General features: G+C 43.7%; 1 protein-coding gene across 6 annotated transcripts in view; it reads right to left on the bottom strand.

Moving 5' to 3' along the window:
- PPP2R2C (protein phosphatase 2 regulatory subunit Bgamma) overlaps window positions 1-20,142 on the bottom strand; it is a 301,475-nt gene that overhangs the window by 45,726 nt on the left and 235,607 nt on the right. For all 6 annotated transcript variants that reach the window (XM_031943421.1, XM_031943419.1, XM_031943424.1 and 3 more), the window contains 4 exons: window positions 19,547-19,644; window positions 15,399-15,564; window positions 14,143-14,255; window positions 10,243-10,420 (listed from right to left, as the gene is read on the bottom strand). In XM_031943421.1, coding sequence (XP_031799281.1) covers window positions 10,243-10,420; window positions 14,143-14,255; window positions 15,399-15,564; window positions 19,547-19,644 — 555 coding nt within the window. The remainder of the gene's footprint in view (window positions 1-10,242; window positions 10,421-14,142; window positions 14,256-15,398; window positions 15,565-19,546; window positions 19,645-20,142) is intronic.

Here is a 20,142-nt window from a genome sequence, read left to right as displayed (position 1 = left end):
ATGGAACCCCCAGATGTGCATTCAGATGTCTTTCTCAAGCCAAGGAATCTGATTGAGCACAGCTAAATCAAATGAAGTACAAGGACTAAGCGATATGTAATTGAATTTGGCCAAATTTTCAAGGAATAAATCATTTTATATCATCAGGGCTGACTCTAAGCTTAGAAAATGGCAAGTAAGCTCCCCAGTTTGTGTTATGAGTCAAATCTCTATCATATTAATCCAATGTGACAAGGAGCATTTTGTTGTCACCTACCCTAATCCAAGTTCTGTGCTAGATGCGAGAGATACCAAAAAACCAAACCAAACAAAAGTCCCTTTCCTGGAGTTCCCGTTCCAACTGTTCTCTCTAAAAAGCAAGCCCTTTTAGGACAGGAACCGTGACTTGTTCATCTCTGTGTCACCCACAGCGAGAAACCCTCCTTCTAAGTTTTCCTTAATGGAATTGTGTATATGATCTTAAGAAGGATCCCCTAATGGTCTGGCACATAGTAGGTGTTTAATAAATGCTAGCTGACTATCTGTAGATCGTGCCAAAACATACTTGTGACGAATTAAACCATTTAATGTTTGCAACTATGGGATGCCAAACAACCACTTATTGTAAAACTCATTTTTTCTTTGCTGAACATTACCCACGGATCCGCTGCAAACTGGTGGATTTGTTTTTGAACTAACATGTCTCAGGGTGGTAATAACAGTAGTAATTTTACAGGTTAACAAAACCTTTTCTTTCTAGCAATCCTGTGAGGCTAATAGGGTAAATAGTATTAACTCCTTTCATCAATGGATTTTTTTCTTTGCGTATCATAAATACACTCTCCTGATGTCAAAAGAGAAACCCGGGTGATAGGCTGTATTCAACTTATCAAGACATGCTTTTATTAAATGGCCAAAATGCTTGCATTTACAAGCTGCCTTCTCTTGGAGAATATGGGGAACCAGCCTCTCACCAGATACTGCTGAGAAGGTGGTTGCTGCTGGCAGTCTTGGGAATGTTTTTTGGGAACCCTAACCCTAACCCTAATCCTAAAAGGAGAGAGTTCATCCTTGAGTGTGTGTCATGGGAAGAGTGGTTGAAGCAGCTGAGGTAAAGAAAAAGCTTAGGAGGCTCATAGAACTTAGATCGGGTATCCCACAAGCGGGACTGGATTTGTTCTGGTCGACCCCAGAGGTCTGAACTAAAAGCAAATGTTGCAGAGGCAGTGCTGACTTGACAATCAAAGCTGCCTCAGAAGGTGATGGTTTCTGTCCAGGGAGAGCTCTGGGCAAGAGCTGGATAATTTCTGTGTTGTACAGAAGCTCTTTGGGAGGGGAGAGTAGGGTTAAAAGGCAATGGAGGGTCCTTCTACCCAGGAAACTCTGCTGTGGAAAGGGCTCTTGCTCACCCTCCAAGGAAGAATCATCAAGGATTTTGCCTCTTGGTACAAGCATCTCTTCCATCTAAGCTGATGATTACCACATCGTTTAGAGCCAAGGATGATCTTGTGTCCACTGTTTATCCAGACTCGCTGGTAAATCATCTGACTACTGCTGTGCCATTCAGCCTCTTCCTGACCTCGAGAGCTCTGGAAATTGGCTTTCTGATTTCCATCCAGTACAGTCCACTAATCCCTACGAACACAGATCCTAATCTAATCCAAACAGAGGATTTGCTTTCTTGGGAGGGTAGGGGCCCATGGCAGGTCTTTGGCTTTGGACTAATTTCATAGGTTTGTTGATTATTAAAAGTAAGAGGGCTCTTTCCTAATTTTATAGATTAAAAAAAAAACTTTTTACATAGGCAGTCAGGTAGTATTGTGAATACAATGCCAGGCTGGAGTCAGGAAGACATAAGTGCAAATGCAGCCTTAGATACTTGTTGGCTGCGTGATCCTGGACAAGCCACTTAATCTCTGTTTGCCTCAGTTTTCTCCACTGTAAAATGGAGATAATAATAGCACCTACTTCCCAGGGCTGTTGTGAAGCTCAAATAAGAAAAGAAGTGTAAAATGCTTAGCACAGTGCCTGGCACATGGTAAGTGCTGTTGTTATTAGATGAGCAGGAACAGTTCCAGGACTCAGAATCTGGTCTCTTGAGCACTGGTGCCCTGGGCTTGGTGCTCTTTTGTTCCAGTAAATGTCTACTAAAAAAAGGTCCCAAGGAAAAAGAGCAGGGAAATATAGAAGACTAGCACAATGAATAAACTGATGAATATCAGTTTGTTAAGTGAATAAACTAGCACAATGAATAAAATGAGAAAAGTTAATTTGCTATAAACTAATAGTTCATTTATTAAGGCATGGAGAAAAGATGATGTGTTAAAAAGAGCTTTGTTGTTGGATACAGGAGATCCGGGTTCTAGTCCTGGCTCTGGCACCTCTTAGCTGGGGCTTTAGACAACTTTTTTTTATCTTTCTCAGATACCGCTGCCTTGTTTGCAGGAGGGGGACAAGAATCCTTGAATTTCTGTTGAGAGGAAAGTCTTGTAAAAGTCTAAGTTGCTCTGGAAATAGAATTTATTATTACTTAGCCAGAATTTATTTATTTTTACCAAGCACGTTCTTCCTAAAATTTCTATTAAAAAAAGTGCTTACACTTGAATGCTGGATGCCAACAGCCTAACAAGGTCAGACATTTCCCATCCCTCACAGCTTTGCTGAGTCAGCTCAATGACTGAGCCTGATGATAATCTCTCCGGAGCTTTTCCTGCTATCCGCGGTCACTATCCCTGGCTTACTGGTTGTGCTTTGAAAATTGGAAAATGGAATATGAGGCTGAGGTCCACCAGAAGGAAAGAGGATCCTAATCAGCACAGGCAGAACGGAAGCCATCTCTATCCAAATTTTTCATTTTACATGTGAGGAAATGCCCAGCACCCTTTTCACCATTCCATGCTATTTTTCCATGACTTTTTCTGATGTATCTGGTGTTGACCCCAAGTTCTCCCGGGTCATGGTAGTGATCCATCCATAAGGGAGTGTGGCCTTACCTAGGTGCTGACTAGGAGTCAGGAAGATCATAACTCCCACAAGTGAGTGTGTGTGTGTGTGTGTGTGTGTGTACACTGGAAATCCAGCTAATGCACAGTCGCTGCCATCATGGGGAGAGAAAAAGAGACCCGGACCTGCCTTATCTAACACTCACTCAATGTCTTTGGCAGGAGGAGAGACACAGATATCCTTGGATGTAGCAATGTCTCTATAGAGTCTGTATGTCAAAGAGATCATGAAAGAAGGGAAAGAAGGGTACAAAATGTCTGGAGCAGACTTTTTTTTGTTGTGGCAAAACTCTGGACATTGGTTGGATGCCCATTTGTTGGGGAATGGCTGAATAAGTTCTGGTATATGAATGGAATGAAATATTATTGCTTTATAAGGAAAGATGAACAGGCTGATTTCATTTTGACTGGAAGACTTACATGACCGATGTTAAGTGAAGTGAGCAGAACCAAGAGATCATTGTACACAGTAACAAGACTATGTGACGATCAACTGGGAAGGACTTGGCTCTTTCACCAGTGAGGAGGTTCATGGTACTTCTAATAGACTTGTGTTGGAATGTGCCATCTGCATCCAGAGAGAGAACTGTGGGGACTGACTGCGGATCAAAACAGAGTATTTTCCCTAAACTAATCTATTTATTTAGTGCTATACCAATCAGACATCCAAGAAAATATTTTAATGATCTAGAAAAAATAACAACAAAATTCATATGGAATAATAAAAGGTCAAGAATCTCAAAAGAATTAATGAAAAAAAAAATCAAATGAAGGTGGCCTAGCTGTACCTGATCTAAAACTATATTATAAAGCAGCAGTCACCAAAACTATTTGGTATTGGCTAAGAAATAGATTAGTTGATCAGTGGAACAGGTTAGGTTCACAAGACAGAATAGTCAACTATAGCAATTTAGTGTTTGACAAACCCAAAGATCCTCACTTTTGGGACAAGAATTCATTATTTGACAAAAACTGCTGGGATAACTGGAAATTAGTATGGCAGAAATTAGGCATGGACCCACACTTAACACCATATACCAAGATAAGATCAAAATGGGTCCATGATTTAGACATAAAGAACGAGATTATAAACAAATTGGAAGAACATAGGATAGTTTATCTCTCAGACTTGTGGAAGAGGAAGAAATTTGTGACTAAAGACGAACTAGAGACCATTATTGATCACAAAATAGAAAATTTTGATTACATCAAATTAAAAAGCTTCTGTACAAACAAAACTAATGTAAACAAGATTAGAAGGGAAGCAACAAACTGGGAAAACATCTTCACAGTTAAAGGTTCTGATAAAGGCCTCATTTCCAAAATATATAGAGAGCTGACTCTAATTTATAAGAAACCAAGCCATTCTCCAATTGATAAATGGTCAAAGGATATGAACAGACAATTTTCAGATGATGAAATTGAAATTATTACCACTCATATGAAAGAGTATTCCAAATCATTATTAATCAGAGAAATGCAAATTAAGACAACTCTGAGATACCACTACACACCTGTCAGATTGGCTAAGATGACAGGAAAAAATAATGATGAGTGTTGGAGGGGATGTGGGAAAACTGGGACACTGATACATTGTTGGTGGAGCTGTGAATGAATCCAACCATTCTGGAGAGCAATCTGGAATTATGCCCAAAAAGTTATCAAACTGTGCATACCCTTTGATCCAGCAGTGTTTCTACTGGGCTTATACCCCAAGGAGATACTAAAGAAGGGAAAGGGACCTGTATGTGCACGAATGTTTGTGGCAGCCCTGTTTGTAGTGGCTAGAAGCTGGAAACTGAGTGGCTGCCCATCAATTGGAGAATGGTTGGGTAAATTGTGGTATATGAATGTTATGGAATATTATTGTTCTGTAAGAAATGACCAGCAAGATGAATACAGAGAAGCTTGGAGAGAAATTACATGAACTGATGCTAAGTGAAATGAGCAGAACCAAGAGATCATTATATACATCAACAACGACACTATATGAAGATGTAATCTGATGGAAGCGGATTTCTTTGACAAAGAGACCTAATTCAGTTTTAATTGATCAATGATGGACAGAAGCAGCTACACCCAAAGGGAAAAAAACACTGGGAAATGAATGTAAACTGTTTGCATTTTTGTTTTTCTTCCCAGGTTACTTCTATCTTCTGAATCCAATTCTCCCTGCGCAACAAGAAAACTGTTTGGATCTGTACACATACATTGTATCTAGGATATACTAGGACATATTCAACATATATAGGACTGCTTGCCTAGGGGAGGGGGTCGAGGGTGGGAGGGAAAAATCGGAACAGAAGGGAGTGCAAGGGATAATGTTGTAAAAAAAAAATTACCCTGGCATGGATTCTGTCAATAAAAAGTTACTATAATTAAAAAAAAAACAGACTATTTTCACCTTTTATTGCTCGTTGGTTTTCATTTGCTTGTTTTATTTTTTTATTTCTCACGGTTTTTTCCTTTTTGATGTGATTTTTGTTGCACAGTATGATGAATATGGAAATGTTTAGAAGAATCGCACATGTTTAACCGATATTGAACTGTTTGCTGTCTTGGGGAGGGTTGGGGTGAGGGAGGAAGACAAGGTTTTACAAAGGGGAATGTCAAAAACTATCTTTGCATGTATTTGGAAAAATAAAATGCTATTGGGGAAAAAAAGGAAAGGCACAGTAGCTCAGGACCAGACAAGTCCATAATGCAATTACATTTGGAAGATACTACAGAGAAGGATGGTAGAAGATGGAAAATGTCACTACTTCCCAAAATAAAGTCATCAAAATGAATATAAACCTCTCAAAAGTTTGACATGCGATCAAAATGATCCAAGAGCTTTCATGCTGAAATTTTCAGGAAGGGAAGAGGACATAAAATGGACTAAATCTTAACATTTCTGTAATATTCCTCAGTGCCTGTGGAACTATTTCACTTGGGTCCTGATATGTTAGTCCCCAATGTGCTACATACATCAAAGCAAACTGAAAGATACTATACTTGGGAAGAGCAACAGGACATAACCTATATCACAATGAAGAAACTGGTGCTGGAGGTGACAATGTAAAAAGCACGGAGGAATCATTTTGTAAGATACCAAAAAAAGCTTTTTTAAAGCCATGGCCAACATCATTAGTGCTACGGCACCTGATCCAAGCATCAAGTATCTCATATGTATAAAAGCTTTATGAATCTGTGCTGAGAATAACATTGATAAAAATGGGAAAGAAACCTACTGACTTGTACCACTGATTTTCTACATATTTATGGTTTTATAATAACATTGAATTGAAAGGTAAAAATAACAAAAGTCTCTCAGAAATGTCAAGAAGCAGTTGGTCTTAGGTCTCAACCCAGCCTCTGATACGTCCTAATTATATGACCTTAGGCAAGTACTTACCCTCAGTCTACTTATTGGCAAATGAGGATAATATTAGCATCCATCCCACAGAAATACTGTGAGAATCAAATTAGAGAATACATGTAAAGCTCTTTTAAAAAAGCTTTACGTGCTATAAATACTGGTATTATTATTATTTTTTATCTCAATTTGTCATCTTTTTAGAGACAGGCCAGAGGTAGTTAGCTCTAGTTGAATAAAAGAATCAGGCAGTAAGCTCATTCTGTGTCAGCTCAATAGCAGCATCCTTGGCTTACTGCCAGTGGAATACAGGACAATGGCAATGATCCATGCCTCTTCCTGTTCCCATAAAATCTGAATCTCTTCTGCTTGGTCTCTTCATTTTGAAAGCTTTTCATTCCATAGAGTTTAGAGATTTGGGGAATTTGATATGACCACTCTGACTCAAAAATGCTGTTTTTAAGGGTTATTTTATGTATTGTTGTTCTGTCTGGGGGACTGTGAGAAATGAGGAGATCTGTGTCAATTCTCTGACTCCGTTATAATCTCCTGACTGACCTCTCCAGGACTGTGTTTGGTTTGTGGAATAAAGAAAACTATATGAGGAGAGAAGTCCCTCTTCTCAAGAAATGAAACAATAGATATTAAACCATCGGTCTGGAATCACATGACATAAATTAAAGCTTCACCTCTTTGTACAATTGTCCTTTGGTCAGTCTCCGTAAATATAAAATCATGGCCTGGGGCAGTTGGAGTCAATGATCTCTACATTTCCTTTTAATCTGAACATCCTTATGTTCTCGTTCCTTCTCAGGGATCCTCCATTCAACTTTAACTCTGAATGTGAATCTTCTCAACTACATTGCCAAGGAGCTATCCAACTCAAAGAGAAAGTATGTAAACACACACACACACACACACACACACACACACACCCCAAACTAAAAAACAGCAACAATGAAAACTTACGACATTCTAAATTGTCCATGGAAAGTGTGGACAGCTTTCGGATATTTTAAGGAAATTTTCTATAATGAGCCTAAACCTGTCCCTGTATATACTACCAATTTCTCTTGCTGGACTTAATCCTTCTCTCATATGGCAGGACTTCATACACCTAAACATGGTGCTGTTGGGGCCCCTCTTAAGCCTTTTCTTCTCAAAGCAAATTTCTCCAATTCCTTCAAATGCTCTGTGAATGGTATCCTGCCCCGCCTCCTTATTTAGATGGATTCTAGTTGACTTTTCTAAAACCCATCTCAGCCCTGGGTACTTTCTATTTTATATTCTGGCTTTGAAATTCCATTTTGACTCCAGCACCCTAGGTTCTAACATCCTTGTTGGTTCTAAATGCTCTATGTTCTAAGGTTCTTTCTGCCATTTGGAAAATGTTTTATAAACTTTTAAGAACTACACAAATGTGAGTTATTCTTTTTCTATTATATTCTATGTCTCCAAAAGCCTTCTGACTAGGACATTTTATATGCTATGGTTTTACTTCCAAGTAATAAACCAAGCATTGAAGATGAATTGCTTCTTGGTAACTGGAGGGGCTAGGAAGGAGGAGAAAATTTTTCTTAAACAACAACAACAACAACAAATCTCCACTTTTGCGGCATTAATAACCTAGTAGCCAAACAGAACAATCAGTATATCCCATGCAATGACAGGATCTTGTCAGAAAAGTGCAATAAGACTCCATTTTCCTGCTTTTCCAGGTAGCAAAATGTTTTCTTAATGAATCCTCTAAAGGTACTTAAACTCATTTTCCCCTCATGATCCCTATGATCCCAGGGGCTGCTCTTAGGAGAATCAGATAGAGTTTGACCTACCTTTTACCTTTTAATGTAAAGACAAATGCAGCTGAAGTTACCTAAATTCTCAAGAGTAAGTCTTGAGCAACCCATACCCTTTTCTGAATTGCATGGAATCAAACCTTCCGGTTCTGGGAAGCCCTCGGTTTTCATTACTTGAAAAAATATACAGAACATTTTGAGAAATAAATCTGCTTTGCATTCTAAGGCAAATTTGTGTTGGAAGATGAATGCTTGACAAACTGGAGTATTTAGGGAAGAAAAGCTAAGATGATGAGAAGGTTCAAGATCTTATCATAAAAGGTTCAACTGAAAGATAAGGGCTGTTAGCCTAGAGAAAAAGACTTCCTGGTGCATAATAACTGACCTCTAGTATATGGAAAAATAAAAAGTACAGTGGGTCATGATTTTAGGGTTAAAATGAACTCAGAGATTATTAACTCTAGGGGTTTTTAATCTGGGGATTCAAGAAATCAGTGTTGCTTTAAAAAAAAAGATTTTGGTAACAGTACTTCTGTATAATAGATTTCCTTTGGAACCCTATGAATGTTATTTTATGAATTTAAAAACAGAATTCTCACAAGGGGTGATGATATGCTTTATCAGGCTAGATTGCCAAAGGAGGTCTGTGACACACAAAATGTTTAAGAGCTCCTTCTCTAGTTCAACCCACGCCTAAGTAATAATTCAATATACAGTCATCAGCAAGAGTTCATACTGTATCTCCCTGCAGACATCCCAGGTAAGCTCACTACTTCAGGAAAACCATTCTCCATTCAGATACTTCTTTAGAAATTATCCTTATACGAACAGAAATCTATCTTCTTATGTCGCCTACCCATTGATCGAAGTTCTGCCCTCTCAAGCCTAGCAGGTCAGTTAAAATGCTCTGGCCAGAATGGATCCATGTAAGAGCTTTGAGACAGGATGTGTGGCATAAAGAACTGGAAGGAGAATATTCACAACTTACCTTTCTTAGAGCCACTGAAGTAGGTGGGGAAGGGATGGGGCGGGGTGAGGGAGTCCTGAATTATAGTCACCGAGACATGGGTCGGGCCAACCTTGCAATTACCTAGCCATCTGGCCTTGGGCAGGTGGATTTTTCTCAGAGTGGAACACAAGTATTAATGTCTCTTCTCACCAAAATGCCATTCTGTCCAATACTACTTTGTTCTGTTCTGTTCTACAAGCCCCATACCTGAAATGCCCTCCATCCCCTTCTTTTCCTCCTGAAAAGGAGCAGGAGAAGGAAATTGCAACTACTGCAGTCCCTTTACCAAGAAAACCCCAACTGGAGTCACAGAGAGTTGGGCACAGCTGAACAACTGATTTTCTAGCCATATTTTCTGACCCAACTGACATGGCAGTACTTCCAGGAAGCCCTTTTGAACCAGCTTCTCAAAGTACCTCTCTAAGGCATTTTTCGTATTTATATATTCATCATATGTATTTGTGCATATTATTTCTGGTTGAGTTTGTGTCTTATCTCTTTTATCAATCCCTAAACTACACAAGGATGGGAACTATATCTCATTTAGACTTTGCATACCCTCGGTGCCAGTATTGTGCTCTGCATACATATAGTAAGTGCCTCATAAATGCGGAACCCTATTATTGTAACTGCTTCTCCTTCTGCTATGGCTTCTAGACCCCTCATCCTGGGGACAAGCTCCAGGTTTTCGAGGCTCCATCTAAATTCTGTATTCTTTTGTGTCTTGGCCCTTCTTTAGAATGCAAGCATTTTGAGAGGAAAGACTCTTTCCCACCTGTCATTAGATCCTGGGGCTTTGCAGAATGACTGGCAACAAGGAAGTGCCAACAAATGCTCCCTGACTGATTGAATATTCGATCAAGTCAAATGCTCTGGCTAGAATGGATTCATGCAAGACCTCTGAGGGAGGATGTGCTGCTCAGAGAATCGCAAGGAGACTATCCACACACCATTAAAATCAGTTAGATTTCAGGGGCGTTAAAAGCGAGATCTCCCTCTCCAGAATGAGATGCTGTTCAGCACCAGGGCCAGTGGCCAGCGGTTCTGAGACCCAACAGCCCCACAGCTACTTGTCCCGGTGACCATCACAAAGGATACTGAAGCTCCTGTCCGTGATCGCCAAGTGCCAGAGGTTAATCCGGAGGTCATCCGCAGACATGTACGTCTCACAGTCGCTATTGACAGAAATGGAGTTGATGTGATAGGTGTGACCATTGGCAAAGATTCTCCGGGGGCTGACCTCCACCATCAGATCCATGGGCTTCAGCACAGGCACCTGTCCCAAGGAAGAAGCAGAGGGAAGTGTCAGAGAGGGGGGTGCAGCAGAAGGGGCTCTGGGCCAGGGAGGGATGGGCTGGGTTTTGACTCAGAGCCTCAATTTTCCAAGGGATGTGAGGGGGAAGGTATTTCTAAAATTCTTAGATCTTATGTTGATTTACTGAGTACCAGTGAGGCATCAATGGGCGGTGCTGCCCCAGCCTCAAATGCTCGCTTCCCGATTCTCCCAAACTGGAAGTGAGTTTCCTCATTTCAGCTTTGATTATGCATTTCATCACATTCTTCTTTCTGAGATAATTATTTACACACTTGGACTTCCCTCCCCCTTTACAAAAAAAAAAAATGAAATAATGTGGGATGATGCCCTGGCCATTTTATTCATTCAGTTATTCCTTTTATTTATCTCTACCCCTCGGGCCTCTGTCTTCTTTGCTAAAGTCTTATTCCAGTGTTCCATGGCAGCAAGAAAGCTTTGCAAGGGGACACAAACTTGGGTCCCAGTGGGACTCTGAGGATGGGTTCAGACCTGCTGAATCGGGATACACCAGAAGGTCAACCCCAGGGGGTGAATTTCTTTGGCTGCATCACCTGGTGGATAGGTAACGATTTACTTCCCTGGAAGATATTGAAATGTCCCTTTCCCCCCTTCAAATGCGTCCTAGAAGGTGGGGACAGAATCGCAGTATAGGACGAAAATGTTAATAATTGCCATTACAGCTTGTGACCTTCCTGGGGCAGGACTCGTAGCCTAGGACGTATGAGGGGAAACCATTCTTGGATATACTCTTCAAGGAGCAAGATGGTTTCCAACCACTTTTACAACCACTGAAATGCTTCATGGGTACTGAAAATGGAGAAAGGCTGGTGGCACGTGACTAGAGTAGAGGAAGTCCCCCGCAGAGCTTGACCGAGGCCGCTGTGCCAGTGTTCCCAGGGCCTCCTTCCCTGCGACACTGTGAGAACTGAATGGCTTCCTCACTAAAGGGGTGGTTTTCCCACCAGCTCGGGAGCCCTCTGCTGCAGAATGGCCTTCCAGAGCTCCTAGGGCCCAGAGGTGGCTCCCAGGGGGCAGCTTCCGGGAGATGGGCCCCCTCGTTAGGAGATGATATTATCCCCACACCTACAAGCCCCCCTTTTGTCTCACATTTGGTAGGCAGGGAGCCTGGCCATAGGAAAGGCTTACTTCGCTGACTGCTAGTTTGTTTGGCCTGTGAAAACCCAGGATCCCTTCCAAATCCCGAGGTGCCGAAGAGGGACCCTCGTGCGAGACAACCTGCTTTATCATGAAACGAATGCCGCTTGTCCTCGAGGAGACTTTTCGGACACAAAAGATCCGTTTCTTTGTGAGTGGCCCTAGTGGAAGCTCCCCTTCTCGCACCCTGACAAACACCTGCCCCAGAGGTGCTGGTGAGCTCTGCCTTGTCCTGGATCCCATCTTCCCTTGGAACTGTGTTGCATCTGCAGCAGGGGCAGGAGCAGCCCTGTGCCCTCAGTCCTGTGGGGAGTTCCTCTCCCAGGGCAGCTTACTTTGGGTCTCATGCTCAGGGTATGGAGAGGTTGAGTGACTTGTCTTGGGTTGGTGAGACTTGAACCCATCTTACTGGTCTAGAGAGCAGCTGTTGACCCCCAACTCCAGGCTGCCTCTTGGAAGGATAATTCCCAACTATGGCCCTTGAACACTGGCATTTCTCCTTCCTGCTGAAGGACGTGCCCGGGGCAAAGACTCTGACTTCAGAGGGGGGACGTTGGCCCTCTCTGGAGAGGCTGGTGAAGCTTTCCTGAGCTTGCCCTCACAAGAAAGGGCGGAGACCAACTCCTTTCCCCTTCCTAATCATCAGAATGATAAAGCACTTAGGACAGTGCCTGGCGCCAGTAGGTGCCTAATAAATGCACATTCCTATCCCCTTCCCTTGAAGCTCAGACTGAAACACTTGGGCACCCAGAGGGTCAAACAGGGGCCTAATTAAGGGAGATAGAACTGTGGCTGGGGTTCTGTTAGAGGGAGGGTGTGAGGAGAAAGGGAGCAGCCCCAAGCTCACCCAGGGAAACAGAGTTACTGCATGCCTTGGGGTGGGGGAGCAGGGCCACTGGTAAGACTTTCAAAGGCTGTGCTGCCCCAGACTTTTGGACCCTCCACTGTCTTCCCCTCTCTCCCATTCCTTCACTACAGTCACATTTCCTCCATGATATAATGATGTACATAATGATGTACATGGATGTAATGGAGTTATATCTGGGACCTCCAGACCACTAAAGCCTCCCTTCTTCCGAAGTCTATTCTCCCGCCTCCTAGCTCCGCTCCTGGACACCGTTACTGCCCTGTGACCTCATTCCACCAGACCTGCCACGTCCAGACTTTACGCTCCCGTGCCAAGGAACAGAACCTCCCATCAGCCCTGTTGTCCCAGAGGGGCCTCGGGCAGTGGCTCTTACTCAGCTCCAGGGCCTCCCCCCGAATTCCCCCCAGGCCATCCTAGAGCTTCCTCAAGCCCAATTCTCCCCCTCCCCTAATCAGTATCATCAGGTGATTTTGCAAAGGTTCAGAGGAGCATGGAGCCAGGGGAGGGATTTCAAGCCACATGAAATCACCGAGTGAGGGCATTAAGAGGTCCTTCAGACCTATTTTTCTCCTTTGCAACTCTGCCTAAAATCCAGCTGATATAAAGGGACTGAGCTGAGTCCAAAACCTGGTTTTGTGGCCTCCTTCTGATATTACTAGTGATGTAACCACAAGTAAATTAGGTTTTTGCTCTTTCTTTTTGTTGCTAGTTCCCTCCTCCACCCAGGCAATTGGGGTTAAGTGACTTGCCCAGGGTCACACAACTAGGAAGTATTAAGGATCTGAGGCTGGATTTGAACTTAGGTCACTGTGCCATCTGTTGTTTGTTTTTTAAAGTAGACTTCTCTGTTCTTTTAATTGCCTGTTACTGACTTAATTCATAGATTTTCTTAAAATTTATTTTTAAATTTAAATTTTATTTTTTTTCCTTCTTCCTTCTCCCCTCTTCTCAAGAAGGTAAGCAAATTGATACAGATTATATCCATGCAGTCAGACAAAACGTATTTCCATATTAGCCATGCTGGCAAATTGATTAATTTCTCTGAAACTGTTATTTTTTTTTTGGTGGATAAATCAGAAAAAATAATCGATACTTGCACTACCAACCTCAGGTGCTTATCATCAGGAAAATTCTTTGGAAATCTTAAAATGCTAAGAAATGGGAGAAAGGTCATTGCTGTCACTAGTGAGCTGTCACTACAATATGGAGTCTTGCTTCTAACTCAGCTCTCCCAGAACAAACAGCAGAGTCCCATCTGCAAGTGGGCATGGCATGTGAGTCCAAGAAAACCACATTTTAATTAAACAACAAAAAGAATGGAAGATCACCAGCTATTGGAAGATCACCAGCTACTGGAAGGTCACCAGCTATCAAGCGCCTGCTCTGCTGGATCCAGATGCATTCTCTTTGATGAACCCTAAGTCCTGGTTTTGCCTTTAACTTGCAGTGACTTTGGAGAAGCGACTTCCCTGCTTTGGCTCCAGTTCCTGGTCTGGGTAATGAAGGATTCACTGTATCTGATAATCAGCACGCTCCCTCAAAGCCCTCCCTCACCTTCCTGGTCTACATTTTGGGTCCCCTCGACTCAAACATCCTAAGAGGGATGATGTGACATCCCAGCATCCTTTTTTCTTAGAGTCTGTAGGGCTCTGATCCTTACCTGTAGAGATGTCACTGTGGACAGGTCTTTGAGTTTTCCTTCTTCATCTTTTAAGTTATATCCCTCAGGCCTCTTATCCCGTTCAGTAACCTTCCATAATTTGATAGTTTTATCTGAAAGTCATTAAGATCAGCAGTGAAATTCCCCTCTTTTACTTCTATCAGATAATCTTTTAGCATTTTAGGATCATGGATTTAGAGCTAGAGGGGACGGATCCAGGAATCACTTCTTGTCCTACAGATAAGGAAATAAAGTCACCTGAGGGAATGGTCCCCCACTAATGCCCACATAAGGATTCAGAGCGAGGTCCTCTGAGGCCAGTCTGGCATCCAGTACAATTACGGGCGACACAATTTCTGAAGTGGTTGTGTGAATGCCTCCCTGAAAGGGGTCTCCCAGAGCCTAAGGTGGTTTTGGGAATGCCTCCCTGAAAGGGGTCTCCCAGAGCCTAAGGTGGTTGTGTGAATGCCTCCCTGAAAGGGGTCTCCCAGAGCCTAAGGTGGTTTTGGGAATGCCTCCCTGAAAGGGGTCTCCCAGAGCCTAAGGTGGTTTTGGGAATGCCTCCCTGAAAGGGGTCTCCCAGAGCCTAAGGTGGTTTTGGGAATGCCTCCCTGAAAGGGACCTCCCAAAGCCAATTGCTTTATTTCATCTATTAAACAACATCTCATTTTTCAGTGCATTAAGGACTTGGGACTTCCCCGCCCAAGAAAGATCATAACCCTTCTATACACTGGAAGATGATTTCGTAAATTCCCAAGGCCCAACCCGCTGGATATTTTCCAATTTCGTATGTCCTCATTAGCCTCTCCATCAACTTTTCCTAGTGATGCTCACAGTGTCTGTTTGTAGGTATGGCAGGTAGGTTTCCCTCAGGGAACTCTCCTTCCAGAGGGTGGGGAAATATCAGCCAGCCAGGGTAGGATAAGCCTTCCCCTAATATCGCCTTGATCTTCCAGCCCTTCTCTCAATGGATGTAAAGTTCTGAGGGTCAGGATTGTTACCTTTTTAAAAATTTCCCTAGCCTCATCCCGGCACAGGGCCTGGCTAACTCCCCAAAGAGCTCTGCCTCTACTGTATCACGTTTTCTTATACAAAGGCAAGGAGCATCAGCATGGGAATCATTTATTTACAAATTACTGATGGATTTTAGGGATAAGGGTGGAGGCGTTGGCTTCAAATTCCCATTGCGGGCTACAAAGAGATGGGGGAAGTAAGGGAACAGACTGACCATTTGCCTGCCAGTTCCCCGGCCTTACCATTGGTGGACAAGAGCGAGTGGGCCGCATTCTGCTGGGGGAGCCATTTAATCTTGTTAATTTTCTCTTCGATCTCCAAGCTCTTCAGATAGTCAAACTCCGGCTCGTGGCTCTGGAAAGTGCTGTAAACATTGTACTCGCCCTGGGTGTGAGGTTCATTCTTACTCTGAGAAGAAGGAAGCATCAGAAAGCTAAAGGGTCTCCCACAGCATGGGGACAATGAAGCATTTAGGGACGCGGCTTTGGGAGAAGTTGGCACCGGGAAGCCCCTGACCATCAAACATGCACTCGGGCAGAATTTCCCAAAGGGCTCAACAGTACAAATCAGAATTTCAAAGGCCTCTGAGACAGCATCCTGGCTTCAGCGGCAGAAGACACTTCTGAGAGGGCCCAGAGCACTTTCTCTTTTCTCCTCATGGTGTTATCGCTTGCGCCACTTACGTAAGGATGTCACTCTCACGTGGGCCCCTCATACCCCCGCACTGTAGCTGACGGCCTTTGTACTCTCGCTCAGACCTCACCACAGCCTTTGCAACACTCACTTGAGATGAACAATCTGCTTAATTTTCTTTCACTGAGTTGAAAGTTAGGGACTTCAGGAAAGAAAATCACTAAGTTAATTGAGAAGCCTGAAGATGCTAGATCGGATGGAGGGGGTTTTGCTTCCTGTGGCACAGGAGAGTGTACATGGATAAGAGCAGAACCGCTCCCCAGTTCTCACTGGGATGTTTGCGGCTTTGGGTTAGCTAGTTACTTAGGCTCTAGGAGTTTCTTCTGAAAACTAAGGGCATGGGACTTGGTTAAAACCCTTTCTGGATTCCATTTTCTAGAAGATTTTCCAATTTACAGACAGAAGTCCTAGCGACTCCTGAGTCCCAGCTGTTTGACACTTCGGTAAAAGCACACGTGGAGAATGGTACCCTTTTGGACTCTGGGATCCGAGTTCCCAGGATGAGTCTCTGGGACCCGTCTCTTTATTTTCTTCCTGAGTGCAGCTTGCATAATTGGCTCTATGGCAAATACGGTCACAGAGAGGTTCCAGTGTCATATCAGATATCATCTGGGTCCTCGCCTGTCTTACCTGGATGGCAAGCAATCGTGATGATGGTAAAAGAGCAAAATGATCATTATCCTCACTGGCAAACAACTGCTTTAGAAAATGCAAGCCTGTGTGGTCTCGAGTCAATTCAGAAACCACCTCATCTGTAAAATGACACGGGAGAGCTGCCCCGGAGGAGCCAAGATTAGAAGGCAAAGAAGCTCCAGTGTTGAGGGTGGAAGGAGCCTGAGAAGGCCAAGGGTCGGAACTGCAAGGGATTCGAGGTTATTTAATCCAGCATCGTTATGTTAGAGCAGAAGGAACCCGAGATCGGGGAAGGACAATGACCAGACATCTTATCAGATTAAGGGAGGTTTAGCCAATCAAATGTTCATGTAGATTTCACTCTAAATTCATTTAGATTTAAACCCTAAAAATGAAAAATTAAGTTTAAAAAATAATTGTCTTAAGACTTTCCTATTTAGGCATTTCAGTCATATCTGACTATGAGCCCATTTGGGATTTTCTTGGCAGAGATACTGGACGGATCTGCCATTTCCTTCTCCAGTTCATTTTACAGATGGGGAAACTGAGGCCAGCTGAGTTAAGTGACTTGCCCAGGGTCACACAGCTAGTAAAGTTCTGAGGTTGGATTTGAACTCAGTCAGATGAGTCTTCCGACTTCAGGTCCAGTGCTCTATGAACTGTTGGAAAACCACAGAATTTAGAGTTGAAAAGCCTGGGTTCAAACTTTTGTTCTTTTACTACATGTGTGCACATGGATAAGTCATTTCAAGATTCCCATCTGCCATTTCCTCATCTGTAAAAATAAGGGCTGGGACTGGTTGATTCCTAAAGTGCCTTCCAGTTTTACTATCCTTTGATGCTTATTTTTAATGGGATCTTTTATTCTCTCCCTTGGAGGTTACCCCCAATTTATCGTGATCATCTTCCCTGTATGCACCTATTGCCATGGGATCTGCCCCCATTAGCCTGAGAGCGCCTGGTGGGCAGGGATTGCGCTCACATATTTTTTTTTTCTGGCACACAGCAGGCATTTAGTAAGTACTTGTTGACTAGTCTTGTTAAGTGGCTATATTTAAGTATCTGGGTGTCTTTATAGATATACAGATGAGCATACTGGCAAATATATGGCAGATCCAACCACTGATGCAGACCGCCTCCAGCTATAACTTGGTAGACAAGCACTAGGGAGCTGTCTGAGGCACCAGGAGCCCCTGACTAAGGGATGGAATTGAAGTTTTAAGAGCTCCCCCAGCAATAATATTATCTAAATCCTAGATCTCAGTCTGCAAATAGGTAAACCTATATTAAAATTGTCCCATTTCATGGAAATCACAGGATTCTGAGCTTAAGGGAACCCTAAGGATCATCAAGATGGGCACCCTCACTTCACACATGAAGACATTAAGATATAATGAGATAAAGCCATAAACTCCAAATGCTATAGCATGTGGAGCAGGTCCTGTGCTCATTCCCTCAAGTCCCTCCAGGGAGATTTCGAGAGGTCTATTAGCAAGGCTCTTCTCGGGACCCAAAGGGTCAGAATGCTTTCCCTAGGCCTCCTGCTTCTAGAGAGCAGAGGTTGCCTGGCGGTTCCCTCTTATACAAAGGAGAAGTGATATTCCACAAACCTGGGGGTGGCGGTAATTATTTACCACAGATTGAGGGGTACAAGTCAACTAGCTCAGATTTTCAGTCTCATCTTAGGTGGGAGTTGATTGATAGCCAAGCATGTGGGCAGCCATATATTCTCTGCATTTGCTACTTTAATAGGGTTGGGGAGACTGGTACTGGGTCCCTAGGTCTGATACTCATTTGGGTATTTATTCAACAACATTTCTTATGCAGCAGCCATGATGCCGCAACAGGGTTAGAGTCAGCCCCGTGATGCGTGGATGGAGAAAATGGCGGCTCCTTTGTGCCGAGTGGCTGGCTCAGCCCTGGAGGGCCAGAGATCAGAGGGACTCTGGGCTGGGTTTCAGTCCACGGCCGTGGTGGTGAGCAGTGTGGAAAGTGTAGTCTGCCATGTGTCAGTGGGAGGGAGGGCTCAGTACCAGGGCCAGCAACTTCCATTTGCGTGCCTTTAAGACAGGGTGGGCCACCGAGGCAAAGCCAGACCTGGGACCCTCCAGAGCAGGGAAAGGAAGAGACCGAAACCCTGAGTTCCTAAGGAGAAATTCCTCTGGAAGGGGGATAGGTGTGTGTCCCAGCCCTGGGGCAGGAGGTAGCACAGCTCAGTGGTTAGAGTTATCCTCCGAGCCCTGGATTCCAGCCACATCTGTGTGAGCCTGAGGAAGGCCCCAAACACTCGGCGACTCTCCTAAGACCTTGGCTTTCAGGGAAGGTGTTGAAGGAGAGGGAGTTTATCAGTGAAATCCCAGACCCTGACTCCTTTGGTAACCCAGAAGAAGGCATTAGGGAAGGATGCGTGCAAGACATCTCTCCTCCCCGGGTGTTCCTGTGCTAGAACTTGGAACCATTCCCAAGAGCTGACGTTCTGGTTCGGGCTAAGTTTGCCAGGGGCTTTTAGAACTGACTTGGGCTTGATTTAGGCTAACAGCCCCAGAGCTGAGACTCTGTCCCTTCACCCCAAGGATATGTTCGGGAGTCCCAACCGCTCCATTCCCAATCCTTTGTGTAATAAGTTTACATTTTTCCCCTTTGTTTTTAGTTTGTTGGACTAACATCCCAGTGACAAAGAGAACAGCAGCTATTGTAACCCTTATTTCAGAGGCTTAAAAAAATTGAGCCCAACTCTGGCAGAGCCAGACCTTGAACCCAGGACTTGGGGCTCTCTGACCCCAATCTTGCCTTGTCACAAACGTCAGGAAGCTTAGGTATTAGTATTCCTGATCCATAGGCAGAAAAATCTGAGGCAGTGAAAGGGGAAGGGGCTAGAACAAGTCGGAGTGGGGATAGAACAAGGCTTGAGGGGGCAAGGTTCTCCAGAGCCCCACACCTCCCTCTGCGTGTCAAGAATAATTAAACCAAAAAAAGATGATGATGAAGAAGAATTAAACCATCTGCAGCCCTCATGCCCGGCCCTGCCCTCCCCGGCCCAAGCCGCAGGCCCCATACTACGTACCTCTGGTTCCCTTTGGAATATGACAACCCGGCCCCCCTTGTCCCCAGTAGCCAATAGTTCTCCCGTGTGGTTGAACTCGACTGTAGAAATAATATCAGCTGTGGAGAGGAAAACAAACAAGAAAGGCCTTCGTTAAAATGGTGCCAGAGGATGGGAGAGGTCTCCATCTTGTTTGCTCTCTCCCTCCCGATGAATGGCCCCAAACAGGGCCATCAATCAGACTCCTCTTCCCAAGTTCAAATCCAGCTGTGAATCCTTCCTAGTCATGTGACCCTAGGCAAGTCACCTGATGCAATTTGCCTCAGTTTCCTCATCTGTAAAATGGTCTAGTGAAGGAAATGGACAACCACTCCAGCATCTCTGCCAAGAAAACCCCAAATGGGGTGACAGAGTAAGACACAACTGAAATGACTGAAGAGCCACAAAAAAGGAGCAAAGGAGTTGATAGCAGCCCAGGTTCCATTCATGGGCTATCATTAAGAAATCATTTCCCCCGTCTATATCTCAGTTCTTTTTTTTTTTTTTTTTTTTTTGGAATGAAAGATGGGACGCAATGATCAGAAGGTGGCCGAGTTCCAAGAAGGCGGAACTGGGGA

This window comes from Sarcophilus harrisii, chromosome 6 (genome assembly GCF_902635505.1).
Source record: "Sarcophilus harrisii chromosome 6, mSarHar1.11, whole genome shotgun sequence".
In the NCBI taxonomy this organism is placed as follows: domain Eukaryota; kingdom Metazoa; phylum Chordata; class Mammalia; order Dasyuromorphia; family Dasyuridae; genus Sarcophilus; species Sarcophilus harrisii.
The sequence above is the reverse complement of the archived record's forward strand: the minus strand, read 5'-3'. Positions and strand labels throughout refer to the sequence as shown.